Source organism: Sinohyriopsis cumingii, chromosome 15 (assembly GCF_028554795.1).
Source record: "Sinohyriopsis cumingii isolate HCF-2022 chromosome 15, ASM2855479v2, whole genome shotgun sequence".
NCBI lineage: Eukaryota > Metazoa > Mollusca > Bivalvia > Unionida > Unionidae > Sinohyriopsis > Sinohyriopsis cumingii.
Window position 1 is genome coordinate 50,248,904 of NC_142975.1, and position 24,141 is coordinate 50,273,044.

The 24,141-nt window shown below is 36.0% G+C and overlaps 1 protein-coding gene across 1 annotated transcript in view; it reads left to right on the top strand.

Annotated features, from left to right (window-relative positions):
• The first annotated feature begins 1,119 nt into the window (after window positions 1–1,119).
• LOC149781779 (cytidine deaminase-like) overlaps window positions 1,120–24,141 on the top strand; it is a 30,940-nt gene continuing 7,918 nt past the window's right edge. The window contains exons 1-4 of the mRNA XM_089935928.1: window positions 1,120–1,167; window positions 19,818–19,940; window positions 20,467–20,578; window positions 22,600–22,657. Coding sequence (XP_089792054.1) covers window positions 1,164–1,167; window positions 19,818–19,940; window positions 20,467–20,578; window positions 22,600–22,657 — 297 coding nt within the window. The 5' untranslated portion in view covers window positions 1,120–1,163. The remainder of the gene's footprint in view (window positions 1,168–19,817; window positions 19,941–20,466; window positions 20,579–22,599; window positions 22,658–24,141) is intronic.

Consider the following 24,141-nt stretch of genomic DNA (forward strand, 5'->3'; position numbering starts at 1 on the left):
CTAGGTTATAACTGAAAAAAGACATTATTTTATTGATGGAATTTCAGTACCTTAACATTTTTGTGTCTGGATCACTAATTACTGAAATTAGCACCTGACTCTGGTGCGGAATTAAAAGCACATATTTCAAACACATGTAGGTCCTGAAAATACCACGGCTCGTATCATTTATCTCTACACAGAAGCTGTCATCCGGGATGTATCTATACCGATAGGCTTCATCATTAGCACTCAAAAATTTGATGTTATTGAATTTTTAATTTTATCATGGTATTTTCATAGGTTTACTATTGGAACTGAATTAGTACCGTGAGTCCTAGAGGCGGGTGCTTACTGTAAACTGGGTTTTCTTCTAGGCAGGGCATAAAGTGATTAAGGATACGACGCTGTTTTGCCCTCTTTCTTCCTCGTGTCCATTTCCCTGTTATGCCCAAGTTCTTGCTGATTTCAGACAATTTACTCTAGTAAGCTTTCCGGTTGTTTCTCGCTCAAATGTGAGGAGAAATGCCACTCCGCACCCCCTCCCCCGTCTCTGATCCGTCCTTCCTTAACAGTTACTCGATAGAACCCTTTTCGAAGGCCTTTAGTCCCGTACTGCAGGTAAATATTATCCGCGTACTCTGAGCGGTCTGTCACTGTGACTTGTTTTATCGTTGCGTGCGATAATAATAATCAGAGGCATATTAACCATTAAGCAGACTAAGCACGTGTTTAGAGCACCAGGGCCAAAGGGGGCACCACAAAGTTGAGAAAAGGGTGAAAAGAAAAAAAAAACGAATGAAGATTTGTAAAAAAAAAATGATAAAACTAGTGCAAATTGATCGTAATGTTCTGTTTCTTGATCATGGTGCACCCTAGGGTTAACAACTAAAATGGACTGGGTCAGCGTGGAAAGGAGGGGGGGGGCACCAAGATTTGTCAGTGCTTAGGGCACCAGTGAGCCTTAATCCGCCCCTGATAATAATATATGTCTAGACATACCCTGCGCTTCGTGTGACTGTGACTTGTTCCACCGCTGCTTGCCATAAGAAAGAAAAAAATATATATATATGACAACGAAACAAACCGCCCAAAGGCGGGGTCAGGTCGAAAGAGAAATAAATAGGATAAGGTAAGTAGGTTCAATGTATATGTATTGAAGTGTATACGACGTTGGAAAGAAAATGGGTAAGTAGAAACTTACAAGATGCGTGTTCTTTTTGCTGGAAACTCTTGTAAATTATGTCTGTCGAGGTTCATGCTATTAAGTGTGCGATGTAACATGCCTTCTGTTTTAGCTTTTCTTTCCATCATCTGTTACCGTAGCCCCGTGTACAATTAATGAATTCCAACATATATTTTTTGGCTTTCAGTTGATGTCTTTAACACGTTTCTATCAATCCTTAGAGTAACCTGGGGAATTTGTAATTTTGTCCGTCAGTCAATGATTATCAAAATTTTGAGATTCATGTATTTTACGTCAATATGTTCAGAGATGATGTATTAACGGATGCTGATGGTTTTAGCTACGTTTTGTTCGACTGTAAAACCGGTTTCAGCTACGTTTTGTTCGACTGTAAAACCGGTTTCTTTGATAAGATTTCTAATTGTGCTTCTAGGGCGGAACTTAGCACGAATAATAACCGTTTTGTGTGGCACCCATTTATTAACGACATCTCATATTTGATTTGTAGATATAGCAACGCTTTTGTTAATTTTGTTTCTTGACGGTTTTCATCTCATGAACAAACCGAAGAAGGCTTTTTTTCAAACTTGCTCTCAAACTGACAATATTTACATGTCGTCCTTTAACCGTGTCAAGTACAATTTTACTGCTTTAGCATTATCGACCCAATACCTGTTTTATCTAACACATTGCCTTATAAATTGAATCCCGAAAGAATTCCGATAACATCACTAGGTTGTAAAGTCTTTTCCTCGAGAATAATTATTCCTGTTTGTTTTCGTAATTTTGATACTAGAAAAGTACCGTCTTTGACTCAATGGAATTTTTTGTTATTTTATAAAAGAAGAATCATCACATCGCTTGTGCAGTAAATTAAGAAATCGTGCCGACAATGTGATTTTTATGAAGATCTAAAAAGTAAAATCAATGAGCTACAATTAACAACAAATGAACCGTTACTTTTATGACACCTAGTCAAAATGGACATATTTTATGTCCAATTTTTTTACCCATTTACATTGGTATGATCAGGGACAAACTGTCAACCAGACACTCACTCTTGAGAAGGAAAGTCATCCCATTATCTTACTAAGCAAAATGACCACAAATCTCTCAGGTCAAAAAGCTTGGACGAAGCAATTTTTTGCAAGTAGTAACCAAATTGCCATTCTACAAAAAAAAAATATGACATTTTAGACACAGATTCTGGATAGCATAATATGAACATTTTTAACTGTAATATAATAGAAATTTAGAATGTTTATAGTCTTGTTCGAGAACTGTGAGCTGTGCTCGTCACATGTATGCATGACTTTCATATCAATGTAGATACGCAGAAAGGGCTTAGAAATAGACATTTCATGTATACCACAAAGAAATGATCAGGAATGACTCATATCGTGTGCTCATTGATTGCTAGAGGATATCAAGGCATTAAACAGCCAAGAGAACATTGTGAAATATATATATATATATATATATATATATATATATATATATATATATATATATATATATATATATATATGTGACAATTGGAGAACCATCACCGATTTGAGACATACAAGCAAAGATGAAAGAAGAGCTACATCTGATGGATGTATAGTATGAGATTCGGTCTGATGGATGTACAGTATGAGATTCGGTCTGATGGATGTACATTATGAGATTCTATCTGATGGATGTACAGTATGAGATTCGGTCTCATGGATGTACAGTATGAGATTCGGTCTGATGGATGTACAGTATGAGATTCCGTCTGATGGATGTACAAGATGAGATTCGGTTAGAAAAGAAGTAAGAAGACTCGAAAATACAGTGCCAGGTGGACTCTACTTAACGATTTTCCAGGTCAGAAATGGGATTTTAAAAAATACTGGAGATTGATTTAAAAAAGACTGCCCCAAGACAAAAACATTATTTTACATGCATGGATTTTTTAAAAAGACGTGACACAAAGGATGTAGTCAACACATATAAAAGTTGTGCGGAAATATAGGGCATACCCCGAATAAACGCCATCAGGGAAGGACACACATCATAGTGAAACGCATAAAGCCTATCTGACCTTTCTTCCCAAGGTCACAACTACAATCAAGGAAACCATCGACTAAACAAATTCAAGAGGAAGCAGTAACACAGCAGAACCAAAACTGTTTCCTTGAACAGAAATAATGCAACATGAAGAAATATTCATGGATCAAGAAGAAACAACGACGTCCATACTGCGACAAATAAAAGAATTACAGACGCAGGAGGCAATAAAGAAGTCTAGAAAGAAAAGGAAAAAGGAAAAACTACGAATAATACGACACCGATAAAGCAACCTTCCAAAGAATAATCACATAGATGAAGAGAGAATACACAGAAGAATAAAAAAGAACTCTACTAGATTCGTCGACAATTATTCCGGAAACCAAGTAGGAACGGTCAATACCAAGGCAAAGGAAAGGTAAAAGAATATCCAAACAGGAGGAGAAACGTATGATGGAAGATTATAAATTAACTTTTGTAAGTTCAGACGATGAAACTGGCTAAGGGAACAAATGTATATATCGTTTTAAAAAATCTTGATAAAAACAAAACATATATATATATATATATATATATATATATATATATATATATATATATATATATATATATATATATATATATATATATAAGAGAATCATCATAACTTGTCTCATGGTGGATCCCTTGTGAATGGGAGGTCCACCGAATGAGAGAGAGTAACAAACAAACACGCACTAATTTAGTTAACAATAAATAATGACAACTTTAACAACATTTGACCATATAACCTGAAGCAATAATAGTAGCAACAATATATAAGACAATATTACAAAATGTATCTTAAAACTCAAAAAGACCTACTGAGCGAAGGTCACAAGTTTTCTTAAAGCTTTAGAAGGGGACGAAGGGAAAACCGACCAACATGTATAATGCCTGAAGGGAGGTGAGTACGGAATTCAGTTATCCATGATAACATCGCAAATTTAGAAATTTTAGAAAAGCCTCGAAACTGATGTAAATTTATTTCTTTAAACCTACAGGTACCTTGAAAGTTACAAAGGGATTCCTCTAAAAGGTCTAACGAGCCATATATTCTAGGAAGAACTCAGAGGAATCAATAAATAGCATTGCCTTTCTGTGCATGACCAATTGTTTCCAAGTAGTATATTTTCCTTTTTCCTTTTCCTTTTTCGGACGGTGTCTTGTTATCCGTCAGCTTTCTAGTAGCTGACCTCCCCCACTCCGACCTGAAACTTGAACATATTTTATGTTTATTTGAGTTTGCATCAGTATGGTTCACGTTCTCGTTACACTGGTGTTACTTATGCTGTGTCTGTACCGTCAGAGGACTGTATACCTTTCCCATTACGTAATTATCTCTTAACAATATGCTTTCGTTATTTCGGTTGACTTTCATGGGGCTCCTGGCTGTCCTTTTGTTTGCACCTGCCTAAGAATGGCAGTGGAAAAATGTGTATGGATTTCGATATGTGGCAGATGTCACGAACTTGAACAGTTTTATATTTTTTCATTTTCTCATGAACTTTTTTCCCCGCAGTTTTTTTTTTGTGGAAAGAAATTGTAGCAAAACAATCATATTTAACTCCTTTGTCTTTGCAGTGATTTGTCAAACTATATAACACAGAAAACACAACACTGTTTTCGTATCACTGTGCTAATATTTATTTACATGGTAAGAAACGTTGTGCCATACAATGACTGAGTAGACGTTTTCAAATCCCGAACATCTGAAGAATGAAACATTTCATGCAGTAACTATAATACATCGCAGCTAGACTGACACCTGTTTATATGTACGTAGACAATTTATCAACATAATGACAAGGTGAGTAGCATGACTTGAGTTACACATATGTGTTATAAGCAGATAAGCTTGGTATAAAGAGTCGGTGTGTGATCTTGCTGCTATATGTATGTTAGTCTCATTTCAAGTTCTAAAATTCTACAAGCTTGTGTTTGTTTCCTTCATAAAATCTTTAATACTACTTTATATAATGGTCCCGCACCGGTGGGCTAGTGGTTAAAGCGTCCGCCTCGGATGTGGGAGGTCATGAGTTCGAACCCCGACCGAGTCTTACCAAAGGCTTATAAAAATGGTACTAACAGTTGCCTTGCTTGGCGCTCAGCATTAAGAGGTTAGTGTTAGGACTGGTTGGCCTGGTGTCAGGATAATGTGACTGGGTGGGACATTATGCTACATGTCTGCGGCATGATGCCCCACTACTACACATCACTATAAACTGCCACACTGCAGACATCGTAGCGATATGACTGAAACATTGTTAAAGCTACGTTAAAAATACAAACCACACACACACACACACACCTTACCTAATGAACAACTATGATTACGTCATAATGTTGTTAATGGGAGTTTAAAAACGGACTGCCTTATAGATGAGGTTGCCTTGTATTAAATTTATTCTGTTCATAAAAATGGACTGCCTTATAGATGAGGCCGCTTTATATTGAAATATTCTATTCATAAAAAGTGAACTGTCATATAAGCGATGTCGTCTTATATTGAGGTATTCTATTGATAAAAGTGAGCTGCCTTATAGGTGAGGTCGTCTTATATTGAAGGATTCTATTCATAAAAGTGAACTGCCTTATGGGTGAGGGAGGTCGTCTTCTATTGAGGGATTCAAGTCATAATAATATCCGTATTTATTTGACGAATGGAATATGTGACCATTGATATTCATTGCACTTTGTCAAGTGCGAGTCTTGGCATGTGCTCAGTTAATAAAAGAACATGTCACCACATATTTTATTATATACATCCATCGCCAGTCCACTTCTTAATGCATGGTAATGACCGGCGGAAATATGCACTGATAACAAGATTTGTGATGGCTGTGGTTTTAGTGATTAGTGTTAATATAGAGTCCTGTTGTAGTTTGTCAAGATAGGCGATATTGCTGTCCTTTTAAACTATAGTTTCTTGATAATGTGAACATACCCTGTATAAAATTTTAACTTTGACATTTTAGGTTTTTATGTACGGCTCAAAATCGAAACGACACAATATCCAAACTGAACAAAACTTGTAGCTGCCATTTTAACATGCAAAACTTTCATACAGACAGAAAGGTTTATGAAATAAAAAAAAAATACTTTTAATGACAGCATATCTTATTTTTCACTGACATTGTGATTGCTTACACACTGGAACAAAGTCAGGAGTCCAAGTACTGAAATAAATTAGCAAAGAAAAGTCCCATTAGCTATTAGCTGAAGCCTGTTTGTCTGTATGTTCAGACCTCCATCATGATTACAAGCCTGTAAGAGACGAGCATAAATCAGACAGAAGTTTTTTTTTTTAAATAGATAACTTTTTCTCGTTGTTTCACAGAATTTTATATTGCTTGCAACCATTTTAAACCTATCCGGGACATGCACATATTTTTGCAGGATCGAATTCCTTTTACAATTTGGATAACTGCGTTCGCTCGGAAATCACTAGTTTTGCACAGCACCCTTGGCTTCCGTTTAATTCCGGATTGATAGTTAAATGCTTCGTAACAAATAGTGTAGAATGTGGAAATGAAGGTTAAATATATGCAAAGTGATGATGTGGTGGACAGTTCGTGTTTATAAATAAAGTCAGTGGAGTAACTGTAGATCGGAAATTCAGGACAACGTAAACATTTTGTGAAGAAAGACGTATACATCCATATCAGCACGTAGTAAAGTAAAGCAATGCGTGCATACAAATAAAATTCCTAATTCTATTAATTATTTCGAATATTGCTCGTCTGTTGCATTTTGTAGCAATTCTAAATTTCGTATGACTAGAATAGCCGGCATACAAAGTAATACTCTAAACCCTAATTTCGATGCTAAATCCCCAACGTTCCCGTCGGTTATCATGGTTCAAGAAAGCATTGGTTTGAACAAGCGTTTGTTCACTATGTGTTTGAACTTCATTTGTATAACATCTATTATACAATTGTCGATGGAAAATATGAAAGCCTTTTGTAACGTCATGACGTAATAGTTAATGGCCTGTCCGTTTGTAGCATCATGACGTAGTTATAGGTTACTGCATTTGTATGGGAAGATATGAACGAGTTTTTTGGATGGAAAAACGACCTTGGGAATGTAGTATATCCATCCGACAAAACAAGTTCATATTTTCCCATACAAATGCAGTAACCTTGTTATTATATGCTCAGCCTGCCAGTAGCTTCTCGTGGGTCGGTGGTTCTTTCCGGGGTTTTCCGGGTTCTTCCTCCACCATTAATACTGGCCGCCATGTATAGCCTATCGTGCTGAAAAATGGCGTTAAACCCCACAACAACAACAACAACAACAACAATTATATCCTCATTTTTTATTCTACCTAAGGTATAAACAAAATATACCAAAAGAACGTAAATGAATGTATGTCTTATTCCAAACTAAATAAACAAGCGCATATTCATCACAACAACAACATTATTACTGCACACATAAGTTCGTCCAGATAAATTTGAACTTAGTCGCGCGCTCGACATAACTTTCGAAAGATAATGGCGTGTCTAGTTAAACTTTGGAGTCATATTGTGAATGAATGTGCATTGCAACAACTTTTCCATTTGATCTGGAATGAATAGGTTTTGGTATTTTTTTCGATTCTACGATTTTCGCGAATTTTTACTCTGAGACAAGTCCAAGCTCATGTGATAATAAGTATAACCCTTTGAGCCAATCATATTTCGCGTTGATGTGTATGCCGCACAGTTTACCTATTTTGAAAATAGAGTCGCATGTATACACTGTATGTGCAGAGAAGAAGACAATGTCTAATTCTTGCATGGAACAGGATTCCTAAAGTTGAATCGAGTTAATGGTAAGTAAAAACTTACTTTTGCAGCTACCACTGTTCTGTAATTCAAGAAGGGATGCACCACAGAGTTGAAAACATGGTACATGTAGATCTTTTCACCGGTTTTCACATGTGCACGCACTTGTCCAAAAATAAAAAGTTCGCTAAAATCGCACGTTTCGGAGCCCGTAACCTCAGTTTGATGCAATGCAGAAAAGTAAATGATGGCTTGATGGACAGACAAATGTCTCAGGTGTAAAACAAGCCATATAGTATGTACGTGTACCTTTAACGACGGAAATAGCAGAAGGAAATCGAGGGTCATGGGTGGAACGAAGTATTTGGAAGTTTTGTCACTCTGTATGATTTTTTCCTTTAGATGTTTTTTCAACATCAAGCTCGCGTCGAGCATCTATAAGCTCATGTAATTTGGATTTGCAGGACTAAGAAAGTATATTTTGAGGAAATTCAGGATGTGAAACTGTAAGTATATATATATATATATATATATATATATATATATATATATATATATATATATATATATATATATATATATATATATATATATATATATTACTTTGTGGCCATTCTTATCATCAGCCAAAGAAGACAGTATATGACTTGTCACTTGTATGTTATTTGTAAAGACCTTTTCTTGCGTCTGTTGTATACTGTAGCTAGCCTAAATCCGAAACATTGCATCAACGCTGAATGTGCCAATGCAGCTGTTATGTGGCAGTCTACGAAACATCTGTTTTAGTTCATTCAGAAACAAATTTAAACAACCACAACGTAAAGCACCTCTTACGCGAGTGTACATGATATGTTTACAAATCAAAATTGATGGCGTCTGCGTCTATTGTTTGTTTACAATATAAAGTAGTTCCTTTATGCACGTGAATTCTATATGTGTATTGGCGCGCGGGTTCAGTATCGGGTAATACTGCACGATTCTGACAATATAAAGTTAACGGGGGAAAAATGAGCATATAATAATAGTTAATATCTAGGCCTTTTGTAGCGTCATGACGTAATTGTTAATGTCCAGGCCATTTGTAGCGTTATGACATAAAGTTAATGTCCAGACCGTTTGTAACGTCATGACGCAATAGTTCATGACCGAGCCTTTTAAACGTCATGACGTAATAGTTCATGGCTAGGCCTTTTGTAGCGTCGTTAACGATCAAGCCTTTTGTAGAGCTATGACGTAAAAGTTAATGACCAGGCCTTTTGTAACGTCATGACGTTATAGTTAATGACCAGACAAAATTCTTGAAGATAATTATTTTTTCCACAATAATATGATCATCTAAAAGCGCTTATTCTTTACGGCAAGCCTAAAGCCTACATAATTTTGGTATTGTACAATTGGAAGCTAAATCTACTTTACATTTTTCAACTTGGTTAACAACGGCACCCTTTCAATGACTTTTTCCTATGAGATAAGATAAGAATGATTTATGTATTACTTGTAGTAATAATGATATTTAATCGCATTATTTTAAGGCAGACCTCTTTTTGGTGCACAACTACACTGATATGTGCGGTCGCCATGTCCTTGGACTAATCAGCCGATTTAAGATATGTAAACTTTTCTTTCGAGGCTGCAAGTAAATAAAAAAATACTGTAATTAGGCTGATATGCATTTCAATGTGGTATAGAATACCCCAAGTTATATCGACCTGTTTTGGTCCATCTGACATTTCCAAAATGAAAAAAAAAGGTCATGATTAACTTACGAGTACGGACCCAATGCAGTACACACATATATAATGGAATAGATTTTCATGTGGCAATAGCGCTCACTGATATTATCATCGTCGTCATCATTATCATCATCACCAGTATTATCATAATCGTGAGCATCATTCAGATTTTTTAAAACCTGAGACAGAACTTTAAGTGATTTCTTCTTTGCTGAAGCTACAACGAAACTTACATAAAATTATACAGAATAAAATAGTACTGCATCAAGATCCAGAACTTCAATATCACGGATCGTCGATTTACTTCTTTCCACATCCATATACCATCTGACAACAGTACGTATGTATGTATGTATGTATGTACGTGTGTATGTATGTATGCATGCATGTATGTATGTATGTATGTATGTATGTATGTATGTATGTACGTGTGTATGTACGTATGTATGTATCTAATTATGTATGTATGTATGCATGTATGTGTGTATGTCTGTCTGTCTGTATGTATGTATGTATGTATGTATGTATGTATGTATGTATGTATGTATTGTTACAACCCAGGGGTATTTCCTTGACCGAGCGGTGTCAAACCCTGGCGAGATTCCCGCTAAAAGTCATAAGTTTACCCCAAATTTCCAAAGACTTCCATACAACTTCAGTTGTAAATTAGAAAGCCCGACGTGTCCGTTCTATACATTAATTTTACTCCAATCAATGCAAGACCACAGATCTCACAACCTGCAAATATATATCAACGGCACATCTGCATGGTTTCTCTTCATCAGGTTTCCCAGGTGGACACTATTCCACCCCAGCAGGCCATTTATACTATGCATGATAAAAAAACACATTGGACCATTATGATTGTCAAAATGGTAGCAACATTTTTTAAAACACTGTAGGAAGCAATTTCCAACTGGCAAGTCGCTAGCAGGTCAATGACAATATAACACAGGAACCTTCCTATGTACAACGAGGTAAGAGAATGCATTCTTCAGAGAATAACACGTCTCTTACAAACCTCAACAACAAGTCAATCATGTCTTCAACGCCCAAATGGCGCAACACATTGTCATCCACAGAACAACGGTAGACCTGACACTGTCGTCAAATAGCTGTTTATCACAAGTACTAACTCTACAGGGAAAGAAAAAACAAACAGTCCACTAACCTACAAACAATCAGGCATAATACTACCCCCTTCCCTTATCAATTTAGCTCTGCTTTTCTAACAGCACAAACCAAACAAATATATCTAATTTACCTAACTCTGGTTCCAAGCAGCAAACAACTTCTAAAACTGTTCTGAACTAACACTGCACACAATCAATCTATCCAAGAACATACAAAAATTAGACATATGTTATCACATAATTAATTCACTAGAAACACACTATTTACACAGCCGATGGGCGCAGTAAGATTCGAACACGCACAATTTCTTAACAGGCCTAGTCAGAGGTGGCGGGTATATGGCCGGGGCCTTTACCTCTAAGGGGCCTCGAAAAGAGATTTTGAAATAAACAGTTCTGAAAATAATAAAATATACTTCGAGGTATACTTAGTTGTCATTTAAATCTTTATATAGTATATTATATGAGATTATTTTGGTATCAAAATTTCAATATAACCGGGGTCTGCGGGCATCAAACTATCAAAGTGATGCGGGCCTCTCTCAAGCTCTGAAGGGGCATGTTTATTGATCGCGAGTAGGGCATACTGACAGCTGAGTAAGCTTGTTTAAGCAGCGAGAGAAATTATAAGAGCTCCGATAAAAGATGGCCTTAAATGGAATAGAATATTTGACGACCACATTTTGGGCAACTTCCTTTCGTTGCGTCATGGCCTCAACTTGTTTAGCATGCAGTCCTCGAATCACCATCAGTATAAAGTTGGGCTTACAGTATGAACGACCATTTTAAGCACATCTTCCAAGCCATCTCCTCGTTTCCGAGCTGCTCCTCGGTACACGGAATACATCTATTACAATTTAGTAATTAATCGTTTTGAGAATGTAGTTTCACTGCGACATTTCTTTTTGGACAATAAAATGTCTTGTTAGAGATCTAGTTTTGTATAAATATTCACACTGCCAAATACGATTTACTGAGATAAGGATGCACAAATTATCTGTGAACATGACAAGTGTTCCTCCTTCACTGTAAGAAGTTATTGCCGAATCCACTTTCAAAGGAAAGACACTGAGCAATGCAGCGGCTGTGTTACACATGTTATATTCTACAACAGAATATATATATATATATATATATATATATATATGTCTGTGTGTGTGTGTGTGTGTGTGTGTGTGCGTGCGTGCGTACGTGCGTGCGTGTATGTATGTATGTATAATTTATTTAATTTATATTTGATTTAATTTAATTGTTTGTTAGTTTTATTTTTTTATATTCATTAACATGATATTGTAATATAAGTTTATTTGCTGGATTTGACATTTTCCAGAAATTCAGATCAGTTTGACCTGACTGTTTTTCGTAAACACTAATAATATAAACTTTGTATCTAATGCTGACATAGTTCCTGACCTTGATTCAGAACCAATATATGGTTCTTGTAAACAACTTTAAAAGAAAATAATTTAAATTCTTAAGTGAAATTGAGGCCATACTTCGAGTACAGGACAAATAACATGTAGCAACTGTTTCAAACTCTGGTGTTTCCAGTGGACTGACCCACATCCGGGCATCTGTTTTGCGCCGTAGCTAGATTTATTATTGATCTATAGAGACATAATAGTTATCATTGCCATAACACGTAAAAAGTGAAAACGTTTTATGTTGTGACCAGTTTTTAGAGGCTAATTATTTTGTTTTCTTCAAATTATTTGGATTCTAAGAGATAATTTTTCCTTGGAAATACTTGTGCTCTAAATTAATTTTTGGACAATGACAATTATAGAAATTTACACGTCATTCAAACACTGGAATAGTATGTTCTGTTATTCAATAAAGAAATGTTGACATATCAATACGACTCTGACCACAGCATACGTCATTGCCTTCCATTTTGGATTTCATCAGGATTCGAACTCAGTTTCATTAGGACATTTTAGTACTAGGTCTTCTATTTTTTAATTCTTGGAATATTCTTGGATTATAATTAGATTTGGTTCGTAAAACCGTAAGTTCTTTTTCTCATTTTTACCTTGTTTTTCTAGGGAAATAAATTATTTGTTAAATTTTACAAAGCTTGTTGTCTTCACTCTTTTCTTGTTACTGTTTAAAAGAGGCTAAACATAACAATATATACATGCTAATTGTTTCGTGAAATCCACAATAATATTTGTCCAAGTGTCATTGTTCTTGTTCGTAAAGTATTTCTAAGTCAAAAGTGGTCAGACCCTCGGCAATATTCAAACCTTGTGTGAGATGAGTGATTCCTACCAAAACCCTTTCCAATGACCTTTATCCAGTTGTATACTATGAGGCGATTTTGCCGTGAAACAACGCTACGTGTTGCTGGGAAACACACACAGAGAATTGTTACTATATAACGTCAAATAAATTGATTATTGATAATTCGATGGCTCTTCTCTCAGATAAGTCATTCGATGTCGAAAGAGAAGAATGACTTTCCAACGGTTCAAAGGGTTGTTATGATTAGAATGGTTATGGCTGGAGTTGGCATGGTTGGTGTTTTTACTAATGTCTGTATATTTAAAGGAGGGATTGTTAAAAAGATACAACTACTAAGTAAAATAGCACATATCTGTTTATCCACATAATGCATACTAAATCTTCCAATGACTGCTTCACTGACATAATCCACCACAACGATCTGACAGAAAAAGATTTGATTCTTCGGAATACATTCTCATTACCACCCATTGTTGTTACTCTCGTTTATAAAGCTCATGGAGAGACGACGTGTGAGAAGGAGGTGTTAAACGGCATGTTCATGACTACTGCATATTTGTATATTCAGTGCGTTGTAAAGCTGCAATATTACAATCAAAACTGTGTGGATATCCGTTCCAACGGACTATCACTTGTTGGATACAATTTTTTCCAGGTTTACGTGTTCTTTGCTCGTGTATGCTTTAGATATCATTTTATTCGTCGTCTTCCTTGCGGCTAGTTGTAACTGGCAAGCAAAAGGTTTCATAGAACGAGTCTTCAGTTATTTCTTCCAATATATAGATGCAATGGTAGCGTCCACTTACCTGTCCTGTCACGTGAAAACATTTCGTCTTCCAGTTAGGTAAACAACCCTTGTCAGTAGTGCATCTTGTTTTTCCGATGTGAACCCAATCTTAAGAACCATATAATCTTGTAATTAAGAAGACTTGGTCATTCGTGCTTTAGCATCTAGCACTTTCAAGTTGTATGATGTTGTGTCCAGGTGGGATGAGTTTTATTTCTTCAGATTATTGAATTCAAGTGATTATTTTCTCTGCAAATACAAAAGTGCTCTGATAAAATTCTTGGATAGAGACATTCACTGGAATTTATACTGAATTCAAAAACCTGGAATTATATTACTGTGATTCATCAAAACACTGTTGACACATCAACACGTTCTAAGCTAAAACAGACACGTCATCGCCTTCGTCTTTTGGGGTTGGGATGGAAACGGGGGAAAAGACGTGTATCAATCACTAAACCTCCTTTAAATACTAAATCTGAAACAAATCCGTTCAAAATCTCAAATAATTTGGAGCGGTCGATTTAAAATAGATGAGTAAATTCGCATGTGGCAGTTGCGTAACTTCATCTTAAGCACAATTCAGCCATGGTGTTCATAAATGTTCAGCCGGCATTTAAACTTGAGATTTAACTAACAGACGTTTAAACAACATCTATATAATGAACATTGAGACTGATCGTGCGATGCTCTTTAATTAAGTAAAGTTTGAGTAATGTAAATAATATTAGCGTTACAATAATGTCCTTGGCGTCTGTAATGAACTGAGAATCTCAGGAGCAAGTCCAAGTCACTGGAAATGAGTATGCCTCTTTTATAGGTTCCAAGAACACCTGCGCGAGCTTGTCGCTGGGTATCGCATCACTATTGTGAGCAGTGTATAGCGTTTCGTTCGTCTTTATTCTGATTTGGGCAGGTAAATCCGTCACGATGTTTATGTGTCGTGTTGGTTACTTGATGTATTGGTTAGTAACTGTGAATGATAGTCAATAAGACGGCTTATTGTTAAGTGGGTATGACAGTAAGACGTCTGGTTGGTCGTTGGTGTATTAAACCGATGCTATTTTTAACTCTGTCTTTCCATTAGGCCAAGTATAGACCTAATCTATTCAGCATATGGCTAATTTTAGCATTACCATTCCCTTTGTCGCCAAATATTCTCCCAATGTTAAATCTATTTTCTTTTGTAGCATTACTTCTATACTTGACACCAGACAGTTCCATCAATGCTAAACGCGTGTACTAATGTCAGATTCCACTTGTACTAGAAAAGGTGGTCTGGCACTCTTTAGGCCTACTGTTAATTTTATCATGTCGCCATAAGGTCGTTTGTTTTTTGCAATACCGTCCCCCATTGTTACTGATGTCATCATGTCACCTGATGAAATGTTGTTGGGAACGCTTAAAAATGTAATTTTAGTCACACAAAAGCACACCCTTTTAGGACAACATTTAACAAGGAGCCCATGCATTTCATTCCGTGACTTTTTTTTGAGATGGTAGTTGAGGGTAATAATAACCTAATGTGACAAAAGTAAATTTGGTTCGTGAAATGCGCTCTGTATCAAAAATGAGATATTCGTTGTGCACTGATTATTCAAAAATGATCTTAGGTAAGAAACAAGACAGAAATGTACTTTTAAATACTAAATTGATGATGAATATATAGGTGTATATATTTAATCTTGGTAAAGCGAAGAAAATTAATAAATTACAAGTTTTGCGCAGTTGTCATTATTACGTTACGACATCCGTTGTATCTTAAGGTTAAGTCAAGCGTAAAAGTGTAATTTTCTTTGATTACTGTAAAACAAAATAATAGTTTATTAATAAGATAAATATATAAGTAAACAAACAATATCAGATTTCATTATTTTCATCCTCCATTGGAAAGGGGGATTTTACCATGGAAATCAATAGGATACGTTTATATCTTCTGCCCCTGTAGTCTGGCAAATGATGAGACTACATGATACGTGATTGTGACACTATAGTAACGAGAACATGAGCCCTACCCTGTAATCTTCAGATGAACTTTGACATTAAAGTTTTGGGTATATGCTCGATATCCGTTTATTTGCAATCATCTGAAAAGTTGCATCAAGAATTGATTCTACCTTGAATTTATTTTAGTGTATCCACTTCATCCCTGTTGAAGGCTTTTCAGCAGTGTTATCTTTCACGATCAACATCGATATAATAATTCTTTCAATATTTTGTTTATAATGGGGAAGAGAAAACGCCGTACATTCACCAGCCACTCGTTGTACCATAAGCCCATCGAGAATCATGAATAGAGGCATATACGTTTCCTGTGTCTTTACCTGGCTATTGTGATGTCTTCAGTTTATTCCAGACATTCGAAGAGAAATAGACAAATTGTCTGCATAGACTCAATCCTAATTATTTAAGGTTATTTATCTACCTGGGGCAAGGAGACCAAGAACAGCATTTCAGTTGTTGTGTGAAATTTCACGAATTGAAGTATAAAGACACAGCTTACCCTGAGCATGCCAGATGGTCTCCCATCCGTCATTGCCTTCTCTAGGTTGGTCCCGATTATTATACCCATGGATACTTTGCAAAAGACGATTATTCGTAGTTTACCCCCTGAGCTGTTGGAACTCATTTAAAAGTATGTACAGCTTGAAGTGAAAGGCAAAGGACCAATTGTTCCCACATTTTAAACGGTTGATATCTGAACAATATAACGATGTTGATTCTTGGGAACGAGTAGTACAAACAGAAACTCGACTTGTATATAACGCTATCGATATGTCAGCTTCTGCAGTCAGTATACCGAATCGCTGATTACATACAGAATGTTCAAATGATGAGACATTGATACACTGGCAACAGGTTAGAAAAGTGGCGGTGTCACGAATTTACATGCAGTGTTGCATCGAAGACCACGAGATGAAGTCAATGAAACGATTTAAACATAGATGATTACTAAGGTTTTCAGAAGAACGGAATCCACAAGACAATACGACCATTTCGTGCAAAGACATGACCACCAGAACTTAGTCACGAAAACAAATTATTTGGTTAAATCTTTTGCTATTTGTAATGAATTTCAGTCTCAGTGTGAAGATGAGATTCTTTGTCTTTGACTAATGATATGCAGTGAGAGGGTGGAAAAGTCTTGGAGTAGACACTTGGAAACAAATAAAGACTTGTGTGACTGACACCAAGAAAGAAAAGGAACTTGTATGAAATGTTGATATTCTGTTGTAGCAAGAAGGAATCATTAACTAAAGTATCTCTTTTTTTTTCTCTCTATAAAATGTCGGGTATACCCTGTGTTTTATCGTAAACGTTTGCTTTATAATATTGGCAACTTTTTTAAAACCAGCAACAGTTCTACCTATGTGTTTATTCTTAGCGACGTGCGTGACTAGCTGAACTTGCAGATTCGGTTGTGTTGTCGCATATATCCATTGTCGTTCTAGCTGGCGCATCCATCGTCCAATGAATCATTGGTAGTACTTACAGTTTATTTATTCTAAAAATTAACATCTTTAAGGGGTACATGTTCCAGTTGGTGCTAAATTATAGTGCTAATGTTAAGCAAAGAGGTCTAGACAATAGAATCCTTTTGCAATTCATTCTCGAGACGTTCACTGTTATCTACAACTAAAAATGATGCTTATAACAGATGTGTACAGTCCAAGTAGAGATGGCCCTACTGAACCAGTCATCTATGCCCATGTTTAGTCTCGTCTATGACATGAGTCTGAGCTGTGTATAAAGACGACCCAAGAAACTTGTAAACATAAGTGGAAGTTGATTTCGTGTAGCTAATTTCGTGCGAGTGGTCTCAGTGATGGTAGGCTACTCATCGAATCGCGGAAAAAGCTCGACGCGTCTAAAAATAGATTCCAAGACAAAAGAAAAGGCAGATAACAAAGCACTCGTCGGTATCTGCAGGTATAGCGCAAAAAGTAACGTCCGCAGAGAAACCTGACAATATTCAGATGCGAGAGATCCATGCTTTCAAAAAGACACTGATGACATACTGCGTTACGCTCTTATTACCATCGCGATACCGATCACAGGCGTAGGCGGTATAACGCCGTCTCGCTTCGTTCAGACACCTACCCTTACTTCAGCGAAAAGCGGTGGCTGGAATACATGGCCGGAATGTCGAAAACACCTCGGTGCTCATTTAGTGTTGAAACCAGACACATTGAATTCATTCCAGTACAGAGTTACCGATATACAAAATAATTAAGCAAATGACGTATTCTATAAATGATGAATCGTTACACCTTGGTATATGACTCCAAAACAAGTATTTGTTGAATCGTGACGATGCACGTCGGAGACAGAATCGAAGTAGCACCGCATTTCATTCGATGGCAAACGCCAACGAATACAATAATCAATATCGAAGACGCCAGACTCTGCGTGAGGCGTGTGGAAGTCTAACCTATAGTTGCAACCGACATTAATCAAACTCTTGACTAGAAATGAGGCCGAGTATACCATACGACGGGTTGAGGTCGAAACTTTCATCATTACCTTTGGACTCCTATCGCAGATCAAAGATCGTGTATTCCATGGCCAAATCCAATAGCATTGTTCATTTATAACGTCACCAATCCTGCCCTCCAGGTAATTGTTGATCAAAATGCTTTCCAGTTCCAACACTTCAATGTGTCCAAGATATAAGTCACCTGAGACGGTCAGGGCCAGACGTTGTGATCCAGTCTCTTTGCACGTAATTGTGCCCGAAAGAATTGCTTGATATCTTACTTGACTCTGTTTGAAGCCACATGACAATCGAAAACCAAAAGTACGACGACTATGCAAGAGGGTATTGTTCGTGGGGATTTGATTTCGCTCAAGACAAATGCCACCATGATGGACACTGTAACTGTATAAAATCAGGACAACTCTCTATGGAACTCCATTTGGTATTCTCCCTCGATAACACAATGTACTTAATCTTGCTTGCAGAATTAGATATTTAAAATATCCATGAAATCAACATTCGCACAGAATATTTTTTGAGCCAAGAACAGAAAATGAAATACGATGTAATGGACATAGATCACAATCAAGAACATGAACTACAACAGTCACGGATACTATATCAAAAGTAACGAGAAGACCAGCATTGTCATGAAGTTCAGAACAGGAACAACACTTAGTCTCCTGTTTTACTCGCCACATCGTAAAATAACAATTCTTCTGACCAGCATAGCACTTTTATAGTTATTTAATAGATAATCTATGTCAAAACGTTTGGATCAATGTTTTGATAATAATTCGAAAAGAAAAGTTGGAAGGGTATCTAGAAAAAGTATGGACACTAATCCGAGATAAAAACTCGATTAACTTACTTGAAAACGTCACACACAAAAGCTCTCGTGCAACAGAATACAGACACGTATCCTTTCTAGGCTGTTATATAGTAAATAAATATATAGTTGATATATATTTCAGTATTGTAAGCTTTGCTAAGGTCACCTTGTTGCCTTTAGAATATACACGTGTACCCTAATCTGATTTTGGCCCTACCCCGCTCCCTCCAAAAAGGAGAATGAAATAGTCGTCTAGCGGGCATGAGTTTGAATGGATCGCTTTTAACATTTTGTAGGAAATTACTAACAAGAAAAGATTATAAATTTTGTCTTAGATAAAGTATCCTACCTTTGAGAAATAGTTGCGAAATGCCAAAGAAACCAGTCCTGAATACTGAAACAGTTTCAGTGTTGAATATATATATATATATATATATATATATATATATATATATATATATATATATATATATATATATATATATATATATATATATATATATATATATGCTGAAAACAGTATGTACATATGCTTGTATGCATGGATGGCAGATTGATGGATGAAGTTTACATTTTTAAGGCAACAATTAAACCATATTAACTTCTTTTGGGGATTTTGCAGAGCACTCAAAAATCAAAGAGCTAATCAAACTAAGTCATGAAGCTAAAAACCAAGCCTACGCACCGTACAGCAACTTTAAGGTTGGGGCTGCATTGTTGTGCAGCGACGGAACTATTATTACGGGTTTGTTTTCTCTCTCTTTCTCTCTCTCTCTCTCTCTCTCTCTCTCTCTCTCTCTCTCTATATATATATATATATATATATATATATATATATATATATATATATATATATATACACACATACATACATGCATACACACACACATACATACATACATACATACATACATACATACATACATACATACATACATACATACATACATATGCAGTATTTCTTGCACATTTGACGTCATCTTCAACAGTGCATGCAGTTCCTCGTATACTGAGACGGTGCAATATTTTTGGATTTTATTTCGATGTGTGTGTGTGTGTGTGTGTGTGTGTGTGTGTGTGTGTGTGTTAAATGAGAACATGGCGTTGACATTGTCATGTAACTGTACTAGAGATGTTCTACATTTGTTATATGTCACAACAGTAATTCAGTCTATTGATTAAGTAGGTTGTATTATACTGTAATATATGCAGCTGCAGCACCATTAATGCACGCACATGTTATTGCTAAGCTGTCGATTTTTCTGTTCCAGGATGTAATGTAGAGAATGCCGTATATCCACTGGGTATATGTGCAGAGAGAACAGCAATAGTCAAGGCAGTCTCTGAAGGTCACAGGAAGTTTCTGGCCATAGCGATTGCCAGGTACTATACGCCTATAAATCGATAGCTTTTTAGTCTTGCTGTTGCAGAATGTTATGAAGGACAAAGAAAGTTTCAGGCCAGATACTATATAACCAGTAATGATCGCGAGGTGTTTTATTGATTTCAGCGAAAACGATTTCAAAACAAGTGCATAAAAGCGGAGAAGCCTCTGAATTTGTTTGTCTTATCGTAATACTGACATAGCATCAAAACTGCACGAGATAAACATATTAATCCTAATTTGATTTGAATAAGTGTTAAAAACGTCTCGCATGCATATTGCAAATTTACAAATTTAGACCTTTAATTATCATTTTGTAAGGAATATAACACAGTTGGTCGTCTAAGCGTACAGCGAATAACAAGGGTTACCATATCTAATAGTGTCCGTGTTATGTATTTTTCATGGAAGAAGGAAATGAAGCTTAGGTTTTCTTTCAGACGAGGATATATTTTCTTTTTTATCACTAGATAATATATGTTTCAATTTGTTACGATTCAGTGGTGTTAATCTAAGTAACAGAAAGAAGAAAAACTAACATGTTTTATTAAACTTATCAAATAATTTATTTCTTTAAGTTATAAAATGAAAATTCAAAATGAACTTACAGTATTATGAATCAAATCCAAAATAATCCTTAAAGTTCTATCACGAGTCCAAAAAGTGTTTCGAAAGAATTCCAGGTCCTAAATGTGCCGATGTGCCAAAGTCTTGATGTATCACAATGGTGGGTTGGTTGCAGACCAGGACAAGAAACCTTTTTTCAGACTATTTGGGGTCATAAAGTTTGTAAAATTATTCGCCCCCTACCCCCTCGATCATTAAATAGTTTGTACCTTAGATTCAATCCAACAGTCCCATGTATATCATGACATGCTGATCGTGGGTATCAGCCAGTGACATATTGTACATATATTTTAAAGTAAGTTCAGTGGTGTATAATTGGTTCAATTCACCCTAAGTGATGACTACTGGCGGCACACTATTTTCCCCTGTATATACATGAGTGTGCTGATACGCCATTCATTCTTTCAGATATTATCGGACTCGTTATCCAAGGGTCGCGTGTTCCTTTACATAACCAGCTGAATCGTCTGCCTCCGCGTGTCCTTGGGAAAGCCACTTACCTCCCTTTTCCTATAACCATTATATCCATTAATGTGTTAACAGTGCCATTAAAAATGGAAAGAACAAATAAAAATCGTTCGGTAGTTAAATATTAAAATAATATAATATAAGTGCTACTACTATATCTATTTTGCTCGTTTTCAGTAATTTGGACAAAATACAAAGTGTCGTGCCAAATTGGGAATATATACCCTAAGGAGCTGTACCAAATGTATGATTTGAATATGTGGGCTAGAGAACTGTTTCCGGTAGATGATATTACTTAGAATGCTCTGGACCTTTTGCCCATAACTCCATAACTTTTCGAACACAGTAATTGTAGATTATTTAAGGAAATTAATCTTAGTAGGTAATCTTAGAAATAAATGTCAACATGGCATTAACAAGAGATATTTAGTCTTAAAAGAAACACGGAACTTTATAAGAGTTATGTTGATCATCAACGAATATTAAGGAGTAAACCACCTATTCAAATGAGCCAGCCGTAGCAACTAGTTTTTTTTGATTGGCTAAATGAGCCAGCGATAGTAAATACGTGTTTCGGATTGGCTGAATTTTATTTATGATCTAAGGGTAAAATTATGATTGGCATCACCATAACAACAGAATAAGAAGACATGTTCTTCACTGATATAGTGTCTTCTAAAAATTATTCCCAGAACATGTTCTGGCAAATAAATGCATCATCTACTCCGACGTTCGTCTTCTTAGGCTTGTGGTGATTTATTTATGACTGATGTGAATAATTTTTAACATGAAAGGATTCTTATGTATAGTTTTGTGATATAATTATTCTATATATTTTGTTTTATTTTAATTTCGCTTTAAAGCAAAACAATTATAGTTTCGATGTATGTTGTCCAAGTCACTCTCATGTCTATTTCATTTTCAGTGACTTGAATGACATCATAATTTCCCCCTGTGGTTCCTGTAGACAGACACTTGTAGAGGTAAATTCTTTGATGTTTTAGATTAGTAAAAGAGACACATTTTCTAAGATTAGAAAATCATTATTTAATTTAGACAATTGCATTCTAATATTAGAAAAGTACCAGTTTCTGTCCACAACTGCATGGCACATATATGTGAATGTGGTACTTATGGAAAATTGGCACGTTTTGAAGGAACAACAGGTAGAGCAAAAGTTGCAACAAAAAAAAACAAATTTCACAGAGATAAACTAATAGCGGAAATGGAAAATGAAATACCAGAGATCCTATTATTAAGAGCCTTACAGCAGTTCCAAACATGTATCTTACAGCAGTTCCAGACATGTATCTTACAACAGTTCCAGATATGTATCTTACAATAGTTCTAGACATGTATCTTACAACAGTTCCATACATGTATCTTAAAACAGACAAGTATCTTGCAACATACATGTATCTTACAACAGTTACAGACATGTATCTACAGTTGAGTTATTCTATATATGTACAAATCTGGTTCCATCTATAAATAACAATTACTATGATCAACTGTTGTCCACCTGGGAAAGAAAAGAGTTTCAATGGGAAATACAAAATACGTCAGATCTGATGGATGTTGTCTTGTGTAAAGGGTTCTCGTCGTTGACTACTTTAGGTTGGGGTAGGGTGCTCCCAGTATTATCTTTAATTATTACAGAAGACCCACCCTGGCTGGTTTTTTGTTAGAAATTGAAGTAGTGATAGAGATGCAAAGCTCCGAGCCCCCAGTCAGCGATGCCAACCGTTAAATTACTGAATACACAAAAGGTGAAATTCAAATAAACAACAATTGTAATGCCATTCAATTACAAATAATCCTTCCTCAAGTGAAATTCAATATTCAAAACTCTATCACTCGTCATTCACTCGACCAAGTGACGGCCTATTTAATCATCTGACTTAGTGTGATAGATTTTCCTTCTGTCCTGTGTTTCTACTTATCTCATGATCTGTAGTATTTCTTGACTGGTACCCAGTACACCTTCAATCCAACAACCACGTCCTTTACCCTTCCACTTCCTCCACTTCCGTTCTCTCCTTTTCTTGTCTCCCAGAGACTCGGGAACAACAGTATCAGGGTATTTCCCTTCTCTGTCTCCTACAGTTCCTCCGGTCCCTAAAAGCTTCCTGTCCGAACACACACAAAGACATTTGTATTTTCCCCTAGCTATCTAGCCTCACACTAAACAGCAATCTATCATCAGATAAGCCATTACCTTCTTTGATCACGCATTCATGCACATCGAAATACCCATACTTTCTGGTATGGTATACACGGCATCAACTGCTTATCATTCATATATCAATAGATATCATCACATCGGAATATATATAGATTCTCAATCTTATTATACAGAACAATATCACATAATCAGACGCATTTATGTACATTACACTTCTACAAAGTGTACACAGATATCCATATATCCATGCGCTAATATATCCTGACACATTATACTCCTACA